At 35.2% G+C, this 23,068-nt stretch overlaps 1 protein-coding gene and 1 long non-coding RNA gene across 2 annotated transcripts; both read left to right on the plus strand.

Moving 5' to 3' along the window:
* Positions 1-9,996: 9,996 nt before the first annotated feature.
* LOC133783953 (protein MOR1-like) lies at positions 9,997-10,835 on the plus strand. The gene is made up of 2 exons (XM_062223524.1): positions 9,997-10,377; positions 10,491-10,835. The coding sequence occupies exons 1-2, from the start codon at positions 10,171-10,173 to the stop codon at positions 10,794-10,796; spliced, it is 513 nt and encodes a 170-aa protein (XP_062079508.1). The 5' UTR covers positions 9,997-10,170; the 3' UTR covers positions 10,797-10,835.
* Positions 10,836-11,795: 960 nt separating this feature from the next.
* LOC133783954 (uncharacterized) lies at positions 11,796-12,362 on the plus strand. The gene is made up of 3 exons (XR_009871045.1): positions 11,796-11,841; positions 12,089-12,165; positions 12,283-12,362. It is a non-coding gene; the product is annotated as an uncharacterized LOC133783954 (long non-coding RNA).
* Positions 12,363-23,068: the final 10,706 nt, after the last annotated feature.

The raw sequence follows: 23,068 nt of genomic DNA on the forward strand, positions 1-23,068 counted from the left end.
ATTCAATTCAATTACAATTAAAAAATTGGGATTTTTTTATATATGTACAACAAAATTGAAGAAACTCCAATAATCATACTAGATATATTATTTACAATACAATATACAATATATAACTGAAATGAAACATATCTACTCTATTTAAGTCGGTCGACTGATGGTTCCACTATCTTATTTAGTTTTTTTGGTTTAAAAAGCAACTTTCCATATATGATTTGGTATCAAATATAAATTCATTTTTACGAATAGCATATCACATGAACAAGAATTCCAATTATTGTTTTTTCATGTAAAGAATATTGTTTATATTGTTACACATATTTATTTTAAATAAAGTTACGTAGACTATAAAATAAATATAATTCAACCAACAATACTAACATTCTAAATAATTTTTTTTAAAAGAAAATATAAATGTATTATTTTTATTTTATGAAAATTTAACATATTTATTCATTCTAAAAAAAGTCAATGGCATCATTGATTGGTTAATTGGTCAAAAATAATATATAAGCACGTTTGTTTATTTATTGTTTCCATAAATAAATTTGATTAATAGTACACAAAAGAATTGAAATAAAAAAGAATTATTCATACGATAGACAATTTGTTACATAAACAAATTAAATCAATAATCATGACATACTAAATGTTTATTTTTAACAAAATAGAAAAATATACATTCTTGTTTATTGTCTTACAAAATATCACTAATAATAAACAATATCTTGATTCAATAATATAAACATTTGTGTTTATGGTTTAACAACATGAAACTCATAATAATATATATTTATATATTTGGGAAAATTGTCGAAGACTGGGTATGATGACAGGAAGATATAGTCTTATGAACTCTAAGAATGATGTGTCATTGGAGTAGTTCATGACAAAACTCATGAAATCATATATCATTCAGAAAAATAAACAATAATGCTTATATAAACAATTTGTGAATACATAATAAAAAAGTTAATCATTTTACAATAATAAACTAATATAACAATTAAGCCCCACAATATACCATTCAGAAAGTAAATAAAATATGAAATCCTTGGCAAAATGGCATCTTTTTATAGTGCAATTTGCATTTTGGCCTAGTTTTAATAGTTTTTAGTTAAATGAATTATTTTATTAATGAATTTTTTGTATTACCCATTTTACCCTTAAAATAAAATAATAATAAATTAAAACAAAATCTCTAAAAACTATCATCTTCTTCCTCTCACCCATCCACAAACACCCACTCTCATCCCACCGCCACCACCACCATCGGCTGCCACCGTCTCTCCACAAATCCGGCCACCACCTATTTAAAATGTTGGTTTATATTTTTATGAAAAATGAGATTTTTGATATTGTTTTTGTATATTTAAAATGCAAAATGATTGTTTTAGTATATTGAAAGTATAAGTAAGAATTTAGGTTTATTTATGGAGTTTTATGGTGGTTAAAGCTTGAAAATCTAAAAAAATTAATAGTGGTTTTGGCCATTTTCGAGATAGAGAAACCCATAATTTTTTTATAGCTTGTCTAATTTTTCGACAAGGAGTCTGATATTTTAGACCAGCTGTCTAAATTTCAGACCAGTAGTCGTATTTTTTCGACCACCTGTCTAAATTTTAGACCATCTGTCGAATTTAGACAAGTAGTTTAATTTTTAGACAGACCATCGTATATTTTCAACTACCTGTCAAATATTTAGATGAGTTGTCGAATTATCAGACAAGTTGTCTAATTTTTAGACAGGTTGTCGAATTTCTAGATTTTCAGCTTGATTTTCATTTTTTATATAACTTTTCAATCAAAGTAATACCAATAATTTATATGTGTTTATTGTATTATTATTTTTTTCAGATGTCATTAAAAATATTGTAATATTATGTGATGAATTGTGGAAAAAGAATGAAGACTCATGGAAATGGATTTCAAATGGCTCACGATCAAGATCAAGTTTGGTACAAACTAACCTAACTTATGAGGAGTTAGTTGAACACATTTATAAAGTTACAAAAATCGATCGCAACCTCTTTGATATAAAATTAACTTACAAGATAACGACAATAGTAGAGATTGAACCAATTGTAATAAAAAATAGTAGAGACATTGTTAGTTTATTTACATGGCAATTACAAGATAACGACAATGATTGCAACATTCATGTACATGTTGAGAGTTTGCCGTTGATAAGATTCCATGTGCTCACGGCGTCGTTGCGGCAATGTATCGTGAAGTAGATGTATATAGTCTATGATCAAAATACACGACTGACTTTTGGAGGATGACTTATGCAGAATCTATTTACCCTTTACCAGCTGAAATAGAATGACATCTTCCAAAAGAGGTTAAGTTAGTGAAGTTAATTCCACTAGGGAGCAAAGAATAAACTAATTCCTTCAAGATGAGAATTTCCAAAGGAGAAGACTAATTATGCACCTGAATCGTCATCAAAGAAAGTAAAGGGTAAGGTTTCTGATGTTGATGGGGAAAAAAAGCAACGGAAGTGTTCCAATTGTGGATGTTATGGACACAACAAAACCATATGCAAGAAAGGATTATTTTTTTATTTATTTTGGACTTGATTTGATATGTAATGTTTTGATAATATTGTGTGATTTCATATTTTGGACTTGGTTTGATATGTAATGTTTTAACTAGGTTGTCTGAATATTGAAACTGGTTGTTGATAGTTTTAGACTGCATATCGAAATTTTTAACTAGTGGTTAAAATTTTTAGACAGATTGTCGAAACATAACACAACCTGTCGAAATATACAAACAGGTGGTCAAAAATTTTAGATAGGTTGTTGAATTATAAGACAACATGTCGATATATATAGACAGGTGGTCGAAAATGTTTAGACAAGTTGTCGAAACTCACGACTAATTGTCAAAAAGGTATAATTAAGATCCAATTCTACATGATAAAGTGTTGTTCTAATACTATGAAAATAATAATTTTATAAGTACCTCAATAGCATATCCACCACCCAATCCTTGATCATCATATTAGTTTGATTGAAATATGTACCACTCAATTTGTAATCATCATAATCTCATAAAGATTAAGTTTTGTTTAACTTTATAAAATATTAATTGGGATATTATAATTAATATATATCGTTATATAGTTATTGAAGCCTTTTTGTACATTTCAAACTTTTTGGACAACCTATGAAAATGTTTAGACATGTTGTCAAAATTTGAGACAAGTTGTCAAAACTCATGACTAATTGTCAAAAATGTATAATTAAGATCCAATTCTACATGATAAAGTGTTGTTATAATACTATGAAGATAATCATCATAATAGTACCTCAATAGGATATCTACCACCCAATCCTTGATCATCATAGTAGTTTGATTGAAATATGTACTACTCAATCTTTAATCATCATAATCTCATAAAGATTAAGTTTTGTTTAACTTTATAAAATGTTAATTAAGTTATTATAATTAATATATACATCGTTATATAGTTATTGGAGCCTTTTTGGACATTTCAAACTTTTTGGACAATCTGTGAAAATGTTTAGACATGCTGTCGAAATTTGAGACTACTTGTCGAAATGTTTAGACAAGTTTTCGAAACTCACGACTAATTGTCAAAAATGTATAATTAAGATTCAATTCTACATGATAAAGTATTGTTCTAATACTATAAAGATAATCATCATAGTAGTACCTCCATAGAATATCTACCACTCAAGTCTTGATCATTATAGTAGTTTGATAAAGATTAGAATCCATTAGATCCAATGATCATAATAGTTGATCATCATAGTAGTTTGAATGAAATATTTACCACTCATTAAGATTAAGTTTTTTTAACTTTATAAAATGTTAATTAAGATATATGCTCTTTTATTGTGTTGTTGGAGCCTTTTTGGACATTTCAAACAACTTGTCGAAATTTCAGACAGTCTGTTGAAAGTTTTAGACAGGTTGTCGAAATTTTTAGACAGGTTGTTGATATTTGAGACTAGCTGTCGATATTTCAGATGAGTTTGGTTTTGGGATTGAGTTTGCTTAGGAGAAAAAATGTCTTTTTGGATTTGGGACTAAGTCAAGATGTGGATTTGGGCTAAACACTCTAGAAAATTCACGTTCATCCCCTCTCACTCTCACTTTTGGTCACTCTAAAGAACACACTTAAGGAAATTCTTGAAGGTCTTTTGAAGTTAGTGGAATTTCTTGAGAGAATGTGGGATTTGTTGATGTTAGGAGTTGCTGATGACACTCAATCATCTTATAGTCTGACGGGTTATTATTAATTTTGAGAGGTTCTGTATCATTTTCGACATACAGTCTAAAATTTAGAATACTTGTATCAGTATTTCAACACGTTGTTCAAAATTTCGACTGCCTGTCTAATGATTTCGACAGGCAGCTTGATATTTAGACTGCCTATTTCAAAATTTCGATAAGTTGCCTGAAATTTTGACTGTCTGTCTAATAATTTCAACTGTGGGTCTAAAATTGTGAAAATGTCAAAAAAAAAAGGTCCAATAATTAAAGCCATATAAAGTGCATATCGTCATTATTGGATTATAATTAATATTTTTCAAATAAAATTTTGTTAACCAACCATCACTTGATGATTAAGGATTGTGTAATGACCCAAATTTGCTAATAGGGCTTAGGGCCTTGATTAGCGTGTCTGGATAGATTTAACATATTAATATGTGAATTTATGTGAATATGTGATAGAAATGCATGTTTAGTTGAATTAAATATGTATGTGGGCCCCCGTTTTGATATTAGGGGTATTTTGTGATTTTAGCCTCCTGAGGGCATAAATGTGATAAATATGATATGTATGTGATATATATCTGTGTAGCACGATCTGAGACAGTTCTAGAGAGCGGTTAGCCAGAAAGTCACAATGGGGTTGAGAATCCGACTTTGGGCGAGTCGAGGGGTATTTTAGGTGTTAGATGTTTTATGGGGTTATCGGGTTATGGAAATAAATATTTGGAGATATATTTGAGGTTAGAATGTCTATGAGGGAATATTGGGGAAGTTTACCATTTTTCCCTCGAGGATGTTTTTAGCACCCCGAGCCTTGAGGTAACCTTAAAGCTTAAGTTAAATAAAACAAAGCCTAGGAAGTTTTTAGAAACATAGAAACCGACATTCACTTTTCTTTCTCAGCTGAAGATAGCTTCTATTCTCTCTCACCTTTACTCTCTAAGACAACTCAAGGGAAAAAGCTAGGAAAAGAAAAGCAGTCAAGAACTAAGAATTGGAGCAGAGCTTGGGAGACTCTAACCAGGAAACCAGGGCTTGGAGCTTGAGGAATTAAAGTTGGGAATTTAGGGGATCAACTCTGAATCATAACTCAGCAAGGGTAAGCTCTAACTTTGAGAATTATGGTTGATTTCTACTGTTTTCTTAGGAAATGCATGTGGGTAGAATTTGATCTGCTCATGGGTGTTTAGCTGAGTTTTGAGAGTAGGTTTTTGATAGGTTTTGGTGTTGAAACTGGGCTAGAAACTTTGTGATGGTTATCTGGAATTGTTAGCTTGATTTTGGTATAATTGGATTGATTTTTGAGGTAAAAACAGGGTGTTTTTTTGGGTTCGAGGGGTAGGGTCGTGGCTTTGTTCTTGCTGAGCCGCAGCCCCTTTGAACTTAGGGCGTCAGGAAATTGGAGGCGCGCCGCGGCGCACGTGGGTAAATTTGAGGCTAGGCCTCAGGTTGAGCTGGGGATCGCGGCATGAGTCCCTAGGGCCGCGACGCTTAAGGTACTTTTGGGTTTTTAAGAGTGTTGACGCGGTTCTTTGCCAACAGAGAATTAAGAAAAGAAGAGAAAGGGATTAGTGCTTGTGTTGAACCGAAATAGATGAATGATCTTGGAAATGAGATGGTGACACCAAATACATTTTTTAAGTGGTTCAAAGGTTAAAATCCTTCTACTCCACTAGTCAATATTATTGCTATATACTGGGTATTCTTTTACAGGATATTTCTTACAATATCGAATCCAACCCTTATTAACTCCCAAGGTCTCCATATTTATAGGAGAATGCACCTGGGAGTTGGTAAGAAGGTCATCCCGTGACCTTCTTACCTATCATGTCAACTCTGTGACATTCATGATTAATTCCTAAACCTGACACATAAGTGTGGTCAAATCAATAGGTAAGGGGATAATGGGCCATACAGCCCAACCCAGTCGTGGGTGTCTGAATACGCACGTTCCTGCTGCGTGCCCAAGAAGTCAGGGATATATCAGACATGTGATGTCTGATATATGCACGTTTACCTTGCGTGGTTGACTTTACAAAAGGTCACAGCCTCCAACTCTAGCTCGTACAACGAGCTGGATGCTTCCCTCGACCTGCGGCCTTCAAAGTCCAGACTCAGTCCTTGGGCAATCTTGGCGAACCCTTAGGTTACCTCGAGCTAAGGAGGTAAGACCTTACGATGGCAGCTCCGGTCTTGGGGATGTCCACGTGGTAGTCATGATTAGGCCGTATCTCAGCTCGCTAATCAGCCCGTGGGAAAATCAGGGCGTACAAAGAGGTTTTAGGCTCGGGAATTCACTAGTTAAGGCTCGGAATTGATTTTATCACCCGGATTGATAGAATTCAATGCCCGGAGATTATAATTATGGTTTGAAACTATTTATTGGGTTAGAGTTTGATAGGTGGACATTGTTAATGTGTTGTGACTAAGGCTTCGGCGAGGCTTGGACTAGGGAACTGTGCTCGGGGCATTGGTGCTTGGAAAGCTCGGGACTCAGGTAAGAAAACCATTGTTCCCATAGAGCTTGTATGCAGGGCAGAGCCCAATATGTCTGTATTGCAGGGCATAGCCCTTTGATTGTATTTGTTCATGTTCAGTATATGTTTTACTATGCTATGAATGCAATTTGTGTAAATGTTCGGCAAGAGCCGGGAACGGTGCAGGCCGAGGTCGGCAGGGGCCGGGAACGGCGTTAGGAACGTGGAGTGCAAGGCCAAGTACGACAAGGGGCCGGGAGCAACGTTGAGCACGTAGAGTGTGAGTTGCCAAGGCGAGACCCTAAAGGATACCTAGGATATCCTCACGGTGTGGACCGCGAACCCAGGGCCTGGTAAAGCGCCTGGGACGGCATGGCCATATGTGTTTAGCCTATTGATGGCCTGTTTATATGCTAAGTGTTTGTTATGCGTATGTGTTCTGCTTGTGAGGTTTTTCTTGCTGGGCTTCGGCTCACGGGTGCTCTGTGGTGCAATTAAGGGCAAGGGGAATGTCGACCAACCATGAGTACGGAGAGCATGAAGCGGCGCGTACATGTTTGGCCTGCCTGGCTGCCATGGCCTGTGGATTTTGGGAGATGGTTGTACTAAAACCTAGATTTTGTCGTCTAGTCGACTTTGTTTGTACTTATATGTTGTAAATATTTCTAAACGGTATTTTGGGATCTCAAATGTCAAACACTTTATGATTTTCAGTAAATGGAATTATTTTCAAAGTTTATAACTCTGTTTATGATTTAATTACACTTTTAACCTAAAACCTCGATTATCGAGTTAAGTGCACGTTTTAAACTCACTTTGTAACAGCTTTAAGGAAGTAGGGCGTTACAGATTGAGTGGTGGATATCCTAGTAAAACTACTAAGAAATGTCATGATATAATTTCAACCATCACCATCACCACCACCACCATCATCATCATCATCATCATCATCTTCTAAACCAACATCGTTATCATCGTTTAAACTAGCATCATCAAAATCATCATCACTAGAAAGGTCTGCAATAGAATCAACCTTTGCAGTAGAATCAATATTGGTAACAAGTTTATCCTTAGTGAGTGCATTTTCATCTTCTTTATCAAACCCACACATAATGGAATCAAATCACGCTCTTGCCATATAAAGAAACTAACAACGTCTCTACTATTCTTTATTGCAATCAGTTCCACCATCGTCGTTACCTTGTAAGTTAATTCTATATCGAAGAGGTTGCGATCGATTTCTGTAACTTCATAAATATGTTCAACTAACTCCTCAAAAGTGAGGTTAGTTTGTACCAAACTTGATCTTGATCGTGAGCCATTTGAAATCCATTTCCATGAGTCTTCATTCTTTTTCCATAATCCATCACATAATATTACAATGTTTTTCGATGACATTTGAATAAAAAATACGACAAACAAACAAATATAAATTATTGGTATTACTTAAATTAAAATATTATATAAGAAAATTAAAATATGAAAATTCAATGCCCTGTTTGAAAATTCGACAATCTGTCTAAAAATTCGACATGCTGTCTGAAAATTCGACATATGGTCTAAAATTTAGACTGGTGGTCGATAATATACTATGACTGGTTTGAAATTTAGACAGCTAGTTTGAAATATCAGACAACCTGTCGACAAATTAGACAGGTTGTCGAAAAATTCTGGGTTTCTCTATCCCCGAAAATGGCCGAAACCACCATTAAATTTTCAGATTTTCAAGCTTTAAGCTCCATAAAACTCTAGAATTAAACTCAATTCCTTACTAATACTTTCAATCAACAAAAAAGTCATTTTACTCTTTTAATCTACAAAAACAACATCAAATCTTATAAAATCTTATTTTTAATAAAAACTCATATAAACTAACATTGTTGGCTAGATTTGTAGAGAGGCGTGGTGGCGGCTGTGAAGGACAGTGGTCCCTGGCGACTATCCCAGGTGGTGGTGGTGGTGGTGGCAGCGGCGGGATGGGGGAGGGTGGTTGTGGGTGGGTGGGTGGGTGAGATGAGTGAGGAAGAAGAAGATAATTTTAGGGTTTTTTTAATTTTAATTTAGTATTATATTATTGTAAGGGCAAAAAGGGTAATAACAAAGTTTCATAATAAAAAATGCCATTTAACTAAAAACTATGTAAAGTATGCCATAGTGCAAAATACATCATAAAAATAAGTCATTTCCATCAATTTCTCATCAAATATATATGTTACAACAAAACAACCATAATAAACCATTAATCCAAACCTATAAACATAAAAATTATTCATAATAGAAATAAATGTTAATAGTAAAACTAATAAACAATAAACAATAAATTTACTCAAGCTCTCAATTCATAAGTAACACTGACATTTTACAAAAAGACATCTAATAAACAAAATTAACATGGCTAATGAAGAACAAAAACTAAAAAAAAAAGTAATAAATATACTAATATAAACCATAATAATACACAATTCAAAAGCAATAAATATACAAAAATAAACAAATAGAAAAAGAAAAAAAAAAGAAGAAGGTTTAATCTTTAAGCAAAAATAAGATAAACCCAACCTTGATCAATGGTTTATCGAGTATACATGACTATTGTTAGCCTTCTTCTTTGCATTGATGGTCCCAATTTTAATATTAGGAGGAAAGGAGTCTTCGTCACTTTCCATGAAAGCAGAGTGGATTGAGTGTGCTTCTGCACCTTAGGTAATAGCTATTTTTAGACAAGAAAGACTTTTGGTTGTCAACAAAAATGTGCAAAGCCAAAATAAATGAGTGGATTGATTTTTGAAATATATATGGTAAATTTCATTAACTAGTAGTCATTTCACTACACCAAATACCCATTTTCATAACACATGAATATAATACTAATAAAATAGTGTTATGCTAAAGTGGGCACTTTATGAAAAAATGGCGGTAATAATAAAACCATCCCGCCCTTAGCTTTTTTTTTTTTTTCATTTCATTTGGGGCCAATTCATTTCCTTTAATTCCTTCTCCTTTTTCCTCATCATTCTCTCTCCTCTCTCTCGGATCTCTTTCTCCCACCAGACCTCTCTCCTTTACCCTTTCTCTCTCACCTTTGTCTTTGTGGAGACCAACCGCTACCTTCCCCTACACGCACTGGCTAGGGATCTTCAGAGCCCGTCGAAGCTTCGACCACGCGGGCCCAAACCCTCACACGACACCAGAGGCGAACGACGTCACCGGAGGCCAGATTTTCTCCTCTTCCCTGTGTGCGGCCAAGCCATTGTAGTGTTTTGATGAAATCTTGAGAGTTTGTACACAAGAAACTGTAAGTGCACTAGTAACTTTTGGTACTATTTTGACTCATTGGTCAGTTAGTGCATGAACACATTGTTTGAATGTATTATTTCAGGTTGAGAAGCTTGTTAGGGATGTGCAGGGACCAGCTTTAGCTCTTGTTCATGACGTTTGAAGCATTATGGTAATTTTCAAGGTAAGGTTGTTGGGTACTTGGGTCTCTTGCTTGTATTTTGTTTTGGTGATTTATACCAATAATAATAATTTTTTTCCAGAATCTTTTGAAACTGCCAAAACAATTTCGGCCCCTGCATCCAAGACCCTTTCGAAAGTGGGTAAATCCACTTCTAATGGTGTTTTGAAGCATGGAAGAAAAGTAGCATCTTCTGTATGTTTCCTTAAATGCTTACTTCTAGTTCTTTTATAACTTATAATTTTGTAAGGAGATTATTATTATTTTAGTTTATTTTTTAATTTTTTTCGGTTAATGATTTTTTAAAGAGAACTGTTGGTACGAAGGCTTTGAGGTCAGAATCAATTATGTCCGTTCAAGATATAGTAGTTCAATCGCAGGCTTTACTAAATGTTAAAGATTCCAATAAGGTACAACTTAAGCAAGCAATTTTTGAATGTTTCTTACTTTTGAATATATTGACAAGTAACCATTTGGACTTTACTTATCTGCAAGAGGATAGGGAAAGATTGGTAGTAAGGAGGTTTAAGTTTGAAGATCCACGGATAGAACAAATTCAAGACCTTGAGGTTGTGGATATAGTAGTTTCTCAGATTTGTTTATTTTGTATCTAATTTAATGCAGAATTTATTTAACATACATGTTTAGGCAGAATGATTTGATGAAGTACTTCAAAGAGGATTTTCATAGACGGCTTCTAAGCACAAATTTTAAGAAGCAAATTGATGGGCTTGAGATGCTGCAAAAGGTTTTTGAGTGTATCACTGGTTCATTTCTTTTGTATATTAGTGCACATTTTTTTACAGTATATTCTGGATTTTATTGCAGGCACTCCCATCGATTGGCAAGGAAATAGTTGAAGTTCTGGATATACTGCTGAGGTGGTTTGTTTTACAATTCTGTAAATCAAACACAACATGTTTGTTGAAGGTATAGTTTATTTACTCTTTTTTTTCAAGTTTTTACAGATCTTTGATTTTTTCCTCTCTTAGGATGCATTTCCTTAATATCTAGTTCTGTTTTTGACATGAACAACAGGTGCTGGAATTTCTTCCTGAACTTTTGGACACCTTGAGGAATGAGGGACACTCTTTGACCGAGTCAGAAGCAGCCATATTTTTGCCATGTTTGATAGAGAAGGTTCTTACAATTTTAGCACGAACATTGACAAATACTGTGATGTATTTTTCTTTTGTGTGTGTGTGTGTCTCCTTTCACACTGGATAGTAAAGTAGGTTTTATCCCCATCACTGAAATTGCTGACTCTGTATTTTCATGCAGATGGGCCATAAAATTGAGAAATTACGGGAAAAAATACGAGAGCTAACCAAACAAATTGTGCAGACATATTCTGCTGCAAAAAGCTTCCCTTATATTTTGGAGGGTTTGCGTTCGAAAAATAACCGTACACGAATAGAATGTGCCGACCTTGTTGGGTATATAGTAGATAATCATGGAGCTGAGGTAAAATTTGTTTGTGTGTTGTCTCCACCCTCCCCACCCGCTGCAATTGAAATAGAGGACGCTAACATCTAGTCTCTTGATAGATTAGTGGGCAGTTAAAATCCTTGCATATTGTTGTAAGCTTGATAGCAGAAAGAGATGGTGAAATTAGAAAAGCTCCTTTGAATACTCTTGCCACTGGATATAAGATTCTTGGTATGTCATGATTTCAAGATTTTAAAGTATTTTCTAACTTGTTTAAGATTTTGAATTTTTATTTATTGTTCCTTTGAGACATCCCATTTTCTTTCCGCCTATTTTGTGGGGTTAAGTTTTCTTAGTTTGTAATTTATTTTGTAAGTTGCATTGTATTAGTTGTTGTTTACAGTGAATGCAATTATATTTTATCTGTTTAATTTTAATATTTTATTGTTAACTGTTAATGACCTTTTTTCCCCATTAGGTGAGGATATATGGAGGTATGTTGGGAAGCTAACAGATGCTCAGAAAAGCATGCTGGATGATAGGTTTAAATGGAAGGTTAGTATATATTTGAGCTTAGAATTTAAATTAAGGTAAACTTTTAAATTTGTTTTGGGATTAAATGATCTGTTTCTATTATACATTCCGTCCTTCTAATGATATTGCACCTTTTAGGTTCGAGAGATGGAAAAAAGGAAGGAAGGGAATCCTGGCGAAGCCAGAGCTGCTTTGAGACGTTCTGTGAGGGAAATTGGGTATGTTTTTTAGCTTGTCTTTTGTATCTTTAGTAGTGTCTCTATTACTTTTAATATTTCTAATGATGATTATCAACATTTTAATAAAGTATAAGATTTTATTTTCTGTCAAGTTTTTGTGTTGTTTTCTGTTTCTTTCTCAACTGTCTTTTCTTTGAATTGTTTGTCCCAATGTAAAGCTTTCTCAATCTTGTTTCTTTTGGTACTCGTGCATATCAAATAAAAAAACACGCTGATTGCTGACGCTTTTAAAAGGTCTCTTCATAGTTAGATGTGACATAAACAGAGGTCACGTTGGTGCTTCTTCATACCTGCTGTTGGGCTGCACTTCTTTGGTTTTCAAATTGTTGCATTGCATTGCGTCCAATATTTTTGAACTTGTTTGAGGATATTTACTTTATTTTTATAGCTAAAAAAATCAGTCGCCAGGATCTAGAGAGTCCTTTTGATACAAGCCTATTAGACTACTAACTTTGAACTTTTATTTATTTTGATTTATTGTAGCATAGCTAAAAAAAAGAAAGGGAAGACATAAAGCATAGTAAGAAGAATAGCATTAGAAAAGGTGATAATTCCTCTTTGACTGGATAATTGTGCAAATACTCTGTATGGAAATGGAAATTGAAATAAAAACTTTGCGTTATGGATGTAGGTGTATGGATTCTGATTGGTTTCCTAATAGGAGTTGTAATGATGGTATTGGTGCTGCATGCTTCCTGTATAGAAGATACTTTAAATCAAATCTCCCATCCAAAAACCATGGTATGCTCTAAAATGTTTCACCACTAAACAAGAAGCCATTTTTTCCTAGATGTATGCCATGTGCCATACTTGTACTTATTTTTGTTTAATTCACATGACTGTTCAGGGATGTCCTTACAAAAGAGCCTGCTTGTCGAAAAGTACCTGTCAAGGAAGTGTATGCTGCAACAAACAATCTCTGTGAATCAAATGTAATTGGTGAATGAACTGCAGGTTAGAACTTTGCTAAAACAAAACAAGTCTGTTTACATAAAAAAGTGTAACAGGAAAGATATCCCTATGTTCATATCACCTTATCTAAGCTGTTTTTTGGACCATCCACCATAGCAATCCTAACAGGTGTTATTTTTAAATCAGGAAAGGTCTACAAAGGGTTAGCGTAGAGGTATGCATCTGATCTGTTTACTGTTTAGTGTCTTAATAATAAGCCTAATAATAATTTAATATGCATCTGATCTGTGCTATTCAGGTGAGCCATATTAATAAGGGCATAAATCCACCCTCAGCTAATGAACTATTCCTCTAACAGTAAGTAAATGCTAGATATTCCTCTAATAGTAAGTAAATGCTAGATATTCCTCTCACCCTCACTCGCATTCTCTTGAAAAATCATATTTAATTTCCAACTGAACTCAGTCTCTATGATTATGGCTCTAGTTTGAGCTTTTTTCTTTGCATTTTTCTCACTCAATGTTTATTTTGTTGTTCTGGTTTGGTATGTTAATGGGTTCTTTAATAGATGATGGAAAATGTTTATGAGTAGTTTTTTGGCTGCGATAATTGATGGACATGCAGCCTAGAAAGCTTTATATGAACCTACCCACTTAAAGGGAGGAACTTTCAATTCATTTTCGTGTTTATTTCTGCATTGTATTGTTCACTGATCTTTTCAATTGACTTCTAGTGATGATTATATCATGTATAATAGTATTTCTGCCCTGTGATGGAAAAACTCATTATTGGAAACAAATTCTCCTTGGCTTTTCATAATTGCCCTTTACATCTTTGCCGCCTCATTATCACCACCGCCACCATCATATCTATCTATCTATCTTTCTTTCATTCCTTCTTTACTACTACTACTACTACTACTCTCTCTATCTCTTACGAGGTGGGTGAAGATGTAAATGGGCTTTGAAAATAATCTGTGGTTAATATTGTTAATGATCTGATATAGCTATGAGATCTGAGGGCTCTCTAATAATACATTTGTTACATTTAATGGGTTGCTCTTGTTACTTCTATAATGAATTTGTGTTTCCTCAATGGTTGTTCACATCCATTACAGATCCTTAGATCATGTATAACTTGAGTTTGCTGATTTGTGATGACATTTTTACTGTGTCAACATCTTCACTGAGATAGTTCCTGGTCACAATCCTTATGCTATCTTCCTCACTCCTATACTCTTGAAAAATCATATGTAATGTCGAACTGAACTTAATTCATGATTAGTAACTAATGATGTCTACAATATAACTTATGTACTGATTTTTTATTTGTAAGCTGTAAAGTTGATCTTACTGTATTTTCCTTTTTAAAAATTCATTACTTGAATCAGGAGAATTGTAAGATCTTATTTCATGTGAATTGTTCTGAACAAGTGAACGAGTTGAGGATTGTAGTTTCATTAGCCCAATAATGAAAATAGTAGTAGTTTCAAATAGGTCCATGATTTTTCATCATAACCGTTTCTTGTTCTTTTGCATAATACATATGGTTAAATGATAGGCTCTATGGAGCATATTAGGCTCTATAGTTATCTGTGCTGTTTTTTAGTTTTTTCTACTGTTATTTAAATCTATTAAATAATTTGTGCCAAATTCTGCATTGGCTTGTTTTGCTTGCTGAAACTAGTTTAATATGTTTGATATATCTTTATATGCTTGCTATCGTAATTTTTATGTTGCTGACTATTATTTTAATATGCTTGCTGTCTATATATGTATATAAGAAATTAGTTTTATGGCTCTTTTCTCTATTTTTCTTTGTTATTCTTTGGATTTAGCCGATACAAATGGTGAATCCTTGTGTTGTCCTTATTGACACTTTGCAAACAATAGGTTAAAAGTTGCTTTTTCTCTTTTGGATAATTATCTATCAGCACTGGTAGATAATTTTGGGTTATGATGAATCTACACTACATATATATAATATGGCCAAATGTGTTAAGTACTTCTACATATCTAAGCTTATGCTTTCTACATATACTCATGTGAAGTGATCTCATGTTTGTCATTTATTCTCTTAAATTTCTGTTGAGAGTTTAACTGTGGAATAAAAGAGACATTGGTAACTATGCTCTCTCTGATATATTTTACTTGCACTTATTTTATTCCAATGGGTAACTAGTTCATATACTGTAAACTTTAGGATAGAAAAGTTCAAAAATTTCTTTACTCTGTCATTATTTTGTGCTTGACTAGTACTAGAGAAGGTGAGGCTTTTAACTATCCAGAAGCTATAATAATAACTATTTTCCTTTCTCATTAAACAAACTGAAAAAGGTTGAATAAAACAAAAAAAACATTTATACTCTACTGTCACAAAAATGTACAAGACTATTTATGGATGATCAAACAGAATTAACTTAGATAATCTTTAAGTAAATGGCTAACTCATTAGAAGAGCAAACATTTCTCTCTACTAGTTGGACATGATACCTATGGGAACCAAGATATAGAAACATTTTAAAGTTAGATACTTATAGTCTAAAGAAGAAGAAACTAAAGAAAGCATTAATATTCATGCACAAACTCATTTGTTACAGCTATACTTGAAAGATATCTTTGTGATATTACAGCTATACTTATACTAGAGAAAGTAGATTCATATTTTTTTATGCATAATTTTATGAAATATATGAATATTGCATCTGGTTTGGGATTTCTTTTTCTTCTGTTGTTATATGAATATGGCTGTTGTTATAGCCAGCTATGGGTAATGTTTCATGAGCAATTTTTTCTTCAAATAATGCATGTGTCATGTTGTTTATGGTATATCTTAGTTTCTTGTTAATTATTTAATTATTTAGGTTTCTTCCTCCAGTAATGGATGTGAGATTCTATCTAGTCTAGTATTGGTTATCTGAAAATCTCATCTTCTCAAGCTTCATATTTTTTTTAATTCATTTTGGTATCTTAGTAGTGATCACTGCAAGCATAACAGTTGTTATAGGTCCTTTCTTTCATTCTCTCTCTCTTTGACCATTTCTAAATGTTGATGTTAGTCTGTGTTGCTCTTATAGATATATTTGTTATCTTGATACATTTCACAAGCCTTGTTTTAAGTTGCATGTTTTGTTGCTTCAGTCATTGTTTTGTATGATAGTACATCTTACTATACCTTGTTGTTTTGTCAAGTTTTGGAGTTATTACAAATTTAATTTAAACTTTATATGCTTACTGGTAGAAACTAGCTTAAGTCTTATGTTCTTAATAATAAATGCACTTTTTTTTTACAATGTGCAGGTATATTGAGATGATTTCTTTGGAGAAATTCTTGACAACATTTGTAGTTGAGGCCTTTAGAATGGAAGAATGTATTTCACTAATTTTTGTATACATTTCTTATTTTGTATTTAGTGATAAAGGAATCTGAATTGGGCATAAATTATGTTGTAATATGATTTCTTAAGCCTAGACTAGTAGACTAAATATTGTAATTACATTTGAGTAATTAATAAAAATCTATTTATGTTAATTTATTTGGCTTCAACTTTCATATTTGTTTTCCTAGTTTTGTGTAAGTAAAAAAAGATTATGTTTCTCTAATCTAATATAACACATGTGTTATACTAAAGTGTAGTATAACACAAAAAATGTGTTATACTAAAATATAGTATAACACAAAAAAAGTATTATATAATCGACTATAAATAACATAATTCAACACTTATCTATATATTAAAATAACACAGAAATTGTGTTATCGTTGACAGTACAATAACACATCTGTATAACACTGATAAAATGTTATGTAAAGTACCCTGACCTACGATAACATAGTCAGTCTTACACATCAGAAAATGTTATCGTATGTTTTGATAACACATTTTCGGTGTTATTAAAAGCATTTTTTCTTGTAGTGTTTATTCCCAGATAAATTTAAGAAATTAAATATTATAAAAAAATATATGGATTAATTTGGATTTACGATATAAATTGTATGTTATAATATAAATAAGTTTTTCAGTATTAATAGTGTATGAAAAAAATTAATGTAATAACTAATGTAAAAATCCCCTAAAAATTTTAGGATTTATACTTTTTTGGACCCTATATTTTGTCTCATTATCTGTTTGGACCCTGTGTTTTGAAAAATTACTTTTTTGACTCTATGTGTTGTAAAATGGTTCAAATAGAACCCTAACCCGATTCTGGTCAAAGTTTTCTCAACTGAAATCATAAATAATTCACCAAACTAACAATTCAAAACAAAAATAAAATTATTCTGCTTAAAAAATATGTTGTTATATTCAATTTTTTCTTCATCAAAATTGAGTTTATGGGTCTATTTGAACAATTTTACAAAATATAGGGTCAAAAAATGACTTTTTTAAAATACGGGTCCAAACAGGTGATAAAAAAAACACAGGGTCCAAAAATGTATAAACTCAAAAATTTATATTATTTTTACATATATATATCATATTAGTTATAAATATATTTAATTTTCTTATATTTTTTCTTAGTTTTTAGCACTTTGGAGATGTTATTGTTATTGTTTTCATATTATGTTTATTATAGTACTTTAGTTATTAGTTTTGAAACATTATTAATAAAAATTTAATGAACTTAATGCTGCAAACTTAATATTTCAAGGACTTAATGTGACAATTGTAAATATTTAATTTAGTATTACTACTACATAGTATCTAGTTTTTTGTATATTTTTTTACTTGCTAATTTCTTTAATATTAAAATTTAAGTTAAAAGATAAAATAGTCAATCCAATCCAAATTACAAATCTAATTACAATTAGATTTGATTTGATTGGATTAGATTAGATTAAATTTTTAGGCTAAATCAGATTTAATTGGATGATGATTTCAAACATCTAACATTTAATTAAATTAGAGTAAAAATGTTGATCGATAAGACGAGCACCCTAGATATCACCACTCCAACAATGGAAAAGCATGTAAAATTATTGAAAATATAAAAAATAATGGATTAAATGTGATTTGACAAACCATGATTTGTGGGTTAAAAGTGGAACCACGTGGGTGTTGGAAGACGCAAGTAATATTCACATAAACATACACTTACAATAACTCTAATGAGTCACACAAAAATTGGTCTTTTGAAGGGGAAAAAAAATCTGCAGTCTCAATTTACTATCACAAAAATTTATTTCTCTATTAGAGAAAAAAATGCTTTTCTCCCATTGCTCATATTTGATTGGAGAAGCTTATACTGGTTAGTACCATTTTTTTAATTTTTTTTTCTTTTGAAAAAATTAAAATAAATGAAATGCGATGCTTTGTACTGTTGATGCAAAAGTTTATTATTATTTTTATTTGTCATGTATATAACCTATTATACATGTAAGTTCCATTTTGTTTACAATGCTTTTTACGGTTGATTCAAAAGTTTTATTGATTTTTTTTATTTGTCATATATGTACTATATATCATATTTACTTGATATTATTTTGTATTGTTAATATTTATTAGATTAGTTGATATTATCTACAACTAATAAAATATCTAATTCAAAATGTTCTTTTTTTTTTCTTTTCTTTTCTTTTCTTTTGATTGTATAATAGCAAAGTCTCTTTTTTTTCTTTACACATCGCTGTTATAGAGATAATATTTCTATATCAAAATTATTAAAAAAATCTACTACTTTATCATTTTTCTAATATAAATATTAGTCTATTATACATAAGAAAAAATAGAAGTAAAGAAAATCTGCACACAAAAGATCTCAAACATTACATATAAGATTTGATGGTTTAGTATATACTTTTTTTTTTAAGTTCAAGTAAAAGAGCTGGTTATATTTGACGTTGTGGGCAAACAGAGAAATAAATTTTTAAGATTTATTATTTTAATTTTTTTAATAGAAAATGACTTAATCTTTTTAGCATAGAATACTTTAAAATAAAAATGTTATTTTGATTGACATTATTCATGGAGAGAGAATGATAATATTAATTAGAGTAGTGAAATATTAATGGGAGAGATAGTGTTAATATAGTTGGGAAGAGAGAAAGTTGTAAATCAATCTAAATATATGTTAAATAAATAAATGAGATGTCTTAAAATAATTAGTGAGACATGGAGGTGATAGGAAATTGGGGGCAGCAGATTTTTTTTCTTTGATGGCTAATCAATGACGGAAAAACAGCCTCACACATTCGGGTTCAAGTAGGAGTTACACAGCAGAACCTCCTATTATGTATGTTTATATATGGACATGTCAATGGTATTTTGGAGGATTCTCCGGTTCACCCTAAAAAAGCGGCACACTAGTGCACTCTTTGGTGATTTTGGCTCGCGAAGTATTTTCAGTGATTTTTTTTTTATAATTGTAGTTATTTAAAGTATCCTGCATATTTTCAGAAATTTCTGAATGACTTATAGTGTCAAAAATAAGGTTCAAACATGTTACCTTCCACGCTGTGGATGCTCAAATTCCACCAAGGGAAAATATAGAGGTTTACCCTCATTAGCCTCAAACAATCCAAGCGACCCAGTATTTTTCCCCACGACCCATGTCTCATAGGAGGCCTTAATGAAGATGCCCCGAGAGACCCGAGGGGTCACGTGAGGCCCAGCCTCGTCTCGGCCCTGCGCGTCGAGCCATGCCACGCGAGGCCCCCGCCTCGCCTCCTTCGCACGCACCCGAGGGGTCACGCGAGGCCCAGCCTCGTTCGGCCCTGCGCATCGAGCCATGCTACGCGAGGCCCCCGCCTCGCCTCCTCCGCGCGCACCTGAGGGGTCACGCGAGGCCCAGCCTCATTCGACCCTGCGCGCCAAGCCATGCCACGCGAGGCCCCCGCCTTGTCTCGTCCGCGCACACCCGAGGGGTCACGCGAGGCCCAACCTCGTCTCGGCTCTGCGCGCTGAGCCATGGCACGCGAGGCCCCCGCCTCGCCTTGTCCGCGCGCACTCGAGGGGCCACGCGAGGCCTAGCCTCGTCTTGACCCTACGCGCCCGAGCCTCGCACGTGAGGCCCCATCCCGCACACGCCATGCTGCACCAACAGGAGCCCCCTTGCGTGTCGAGGGTGTCCTTAGGGGTCTCGCGTGGGATGGCCTCGCTTTGGCTATGTGCTTGGGCACCCCGCGAGACCTCTCATGCCTGGCCCCCTTAGCCCAGCCAGCAAAGTTTAACTCTCATGCGTATCTTTTGGAATGTACCTGCAAACCTAAGGGAGTCGGCGTACGAATATGGTACCCCTGGTAGACAAGTAGTGGGAACGCCAGGAGAGGGGGGCATGGCATATGTGTATGTGGCTAGATGTCAGAGTCGACACCACTACCACATGCACCACTCCTCTGACATTCATACGGTCGAGTAGTGGAGACATCCTCGTGGTACCTGGCCATGTACTGGTACCAACACCACTACCTCTGAAACCACTCTTCTGATAGTGTACTTGTGTACTGCCTGGTCCCCTGGACCACCATGTATCTGGGGCCATTAGAGCCCCCTATAAAGGGAACCCCTCTTCAACATTGAGGGGGGTTGGAAAAATTACTGTAGCATTGCACCATAATCAATACAAACTGAGTTCACCATTTTTCTTCTGCAATTATTCTTGAAGTTTCTGCTTAGAATTCTAAAGCTTTTCTTTTGATAATCTCTACATTGCTATTTTTCTAACTTAACTTAGTTGACGAGTTCTCACCGTCAACAGTTTGGCGCCATCTATGGGAAGAATAGATTGCAAGTCACTGTTCTTTCGTCGATTCCGATAAGAAAAAATGCCACAACATTCGAAACGGTTGAGAGAGCCGCGCGAGGTTGAAGTCCACCTTGACGGAGATCAGCTAAAAGCCTCCATGAGGGTCCCTCCTCCACCAGCAAACATGGAGGCCCCAAGAGAGCCTGAGGCACCCAAAGACGAAAGGGAGGCCTCGTCCCCAACGGTCTCACCTGAGGAGAATCGCCCAAGGTCGGCGACTGCCCCGGGAAGGGGCGCCGATGAGTTCCTGCCTCCAAAGCCGCCGCAGGTGCCAAACCACGGTCGACAGGATCCAGGCCCATCGAAGCGCCGGGCTAACAAACAACCTCAAGTCCACTCCATCAGCTCAAGCTCGAAGTCTCTATTCTATGAAGACGAGATACGAGAACTTCACCGCAAGAACTATAGGCTAGAGACCACCTTGGAAAACATGCAAGAGGTGCTAAATGGGCTATTGCAAGGGAGATCAAACGTGACACTCCCTAAGCGCAAAGAGAGAGACCAGAGGGAGGTGGAAACTACTGTCCCAGTAGATGATGGAAAGACACGACTCTCCACTAGTAACACCCCCCGAACGAAGCAACGCGAACATCTCGGACCACCGAAGCAGGCCCAGAAACCAGAGCCGAAGACCAATGCTGCCCCTCACAACGATGACGAGGTCACCTCAAAGAGAGCACCCTCAGATTTATGGGAGGATCTCAACAAGAAGAGGGCGGGTAAAAGGACCACGCCCCCTATGGCGCCTCGAGAGGGCAAAGGAAAGGGGGATCTTAACCCGTCCGCTTTAAGAGACTCCCTAAGCAAGAGGAGGCACGGCTTGGACACAGAAATGAAGAGCTTGCGAAGCAAAATCGTCACCGCCTCCGGAGGTCAAGCCTTTGAGGAAGAGTTTGATCATGAGTCACCCTTCATCAAGGAGATCCAAGCCATCCGGCTCCCAACCAACTTTAAGGAGCCCCATATGACCCCCTACGAAGGAAGCACAGATCCAAAATACCATCTAGATACATTCAACGACCTGATGAAGCTGAGGGGAATTGGTAGCGGGGCGAGATGTCATTGCTTCGCTGTCACGTTAAAAGGACCTGCGTACAAATGGTTCAAAAGACTTAGACCGGGGTCCATCAGATCTTGGCAACAATTTTCTGATGAATTCCTCCAACAGCACCACACCGTGCGAGACTACACGATGCCAGGCACCAGCCTCACAAATGTGAAGCAAGGAGAAAACGAGAGTCTGAAGAGCTACATTCACAGGTTCAATATGGAGGCAGCTAAAGTAGGGAGCTTGACCCGCCGAGAGCTGAAAATGGCCATCACAGCTGGAGTACGCCCAGGAAGCAAGTTATGGGATAACATGCTCAAGAGGGAGGTCACAGACTTGGATGATTTCTACGAGCGGGGACAAAAATACATTCGCGTGGAGGATGGTCACGAGAACCTCAAAGCCGGAAAAGGCCAGTTGCTCCCGAAACCTTCGGTCTGAGAAAACCAAAGCGGTGCAAAGAAGAAGGGGGTTTTTGAGGGAACGAGAGATGATCAACCCCGGAAGCATCAACGCTCTGATGAGCGCCTACAGGGTCCCTACACCTTTTACACTGACCTCACCCATGCAAGAGAGCATATTTTCGTTACGAACAAAAACCAGGTCCCTTTCAAAAGGCCCCCGCCAATGAAAAAAGACCGGTCTAAAAGAGACCCCAGCAAGTATTGCCAGTATCATAAGGATATCGGCCACACCACCGCGGAATGCCACCATTTGAAGGTGGAAATCGAGGAGCTCATCCGCAGGGGACATTTGGGCAGATATGTGCGCAAGGAGAACCAGAGGCCAGAAGAAGGAGCGTCCCCGCCACGGGTGCGAGAGGCGGGTGCGAGAGGTGTCCCCAGAAGTACAGGGAGAGGTCAGGACCATCTTTGGAGGTCCAGGATTCGGAGGCGATTCAAGGAAGGGACGAGACAAATATGCAAAGGAGACCAGACGAAGTCCACCATCGTGCGTCTTAAGTTTGGAGCAACGCCCCC

Source organism: Humulus lupulus, chromosome 6 (assembly GCF_963169125.1).
Source record: "Humulus lupulus chromosome 6, drHumLupu1.1, whole genome shotgun sequence".
NCBI classification, from domain to species: domain Eukaryota; kingdom Viridiplantae; phylum Streptophyta; class Magnoliopsida; order Rosales; family Cannabaceae; genus Humulus; species Humulus lupulus.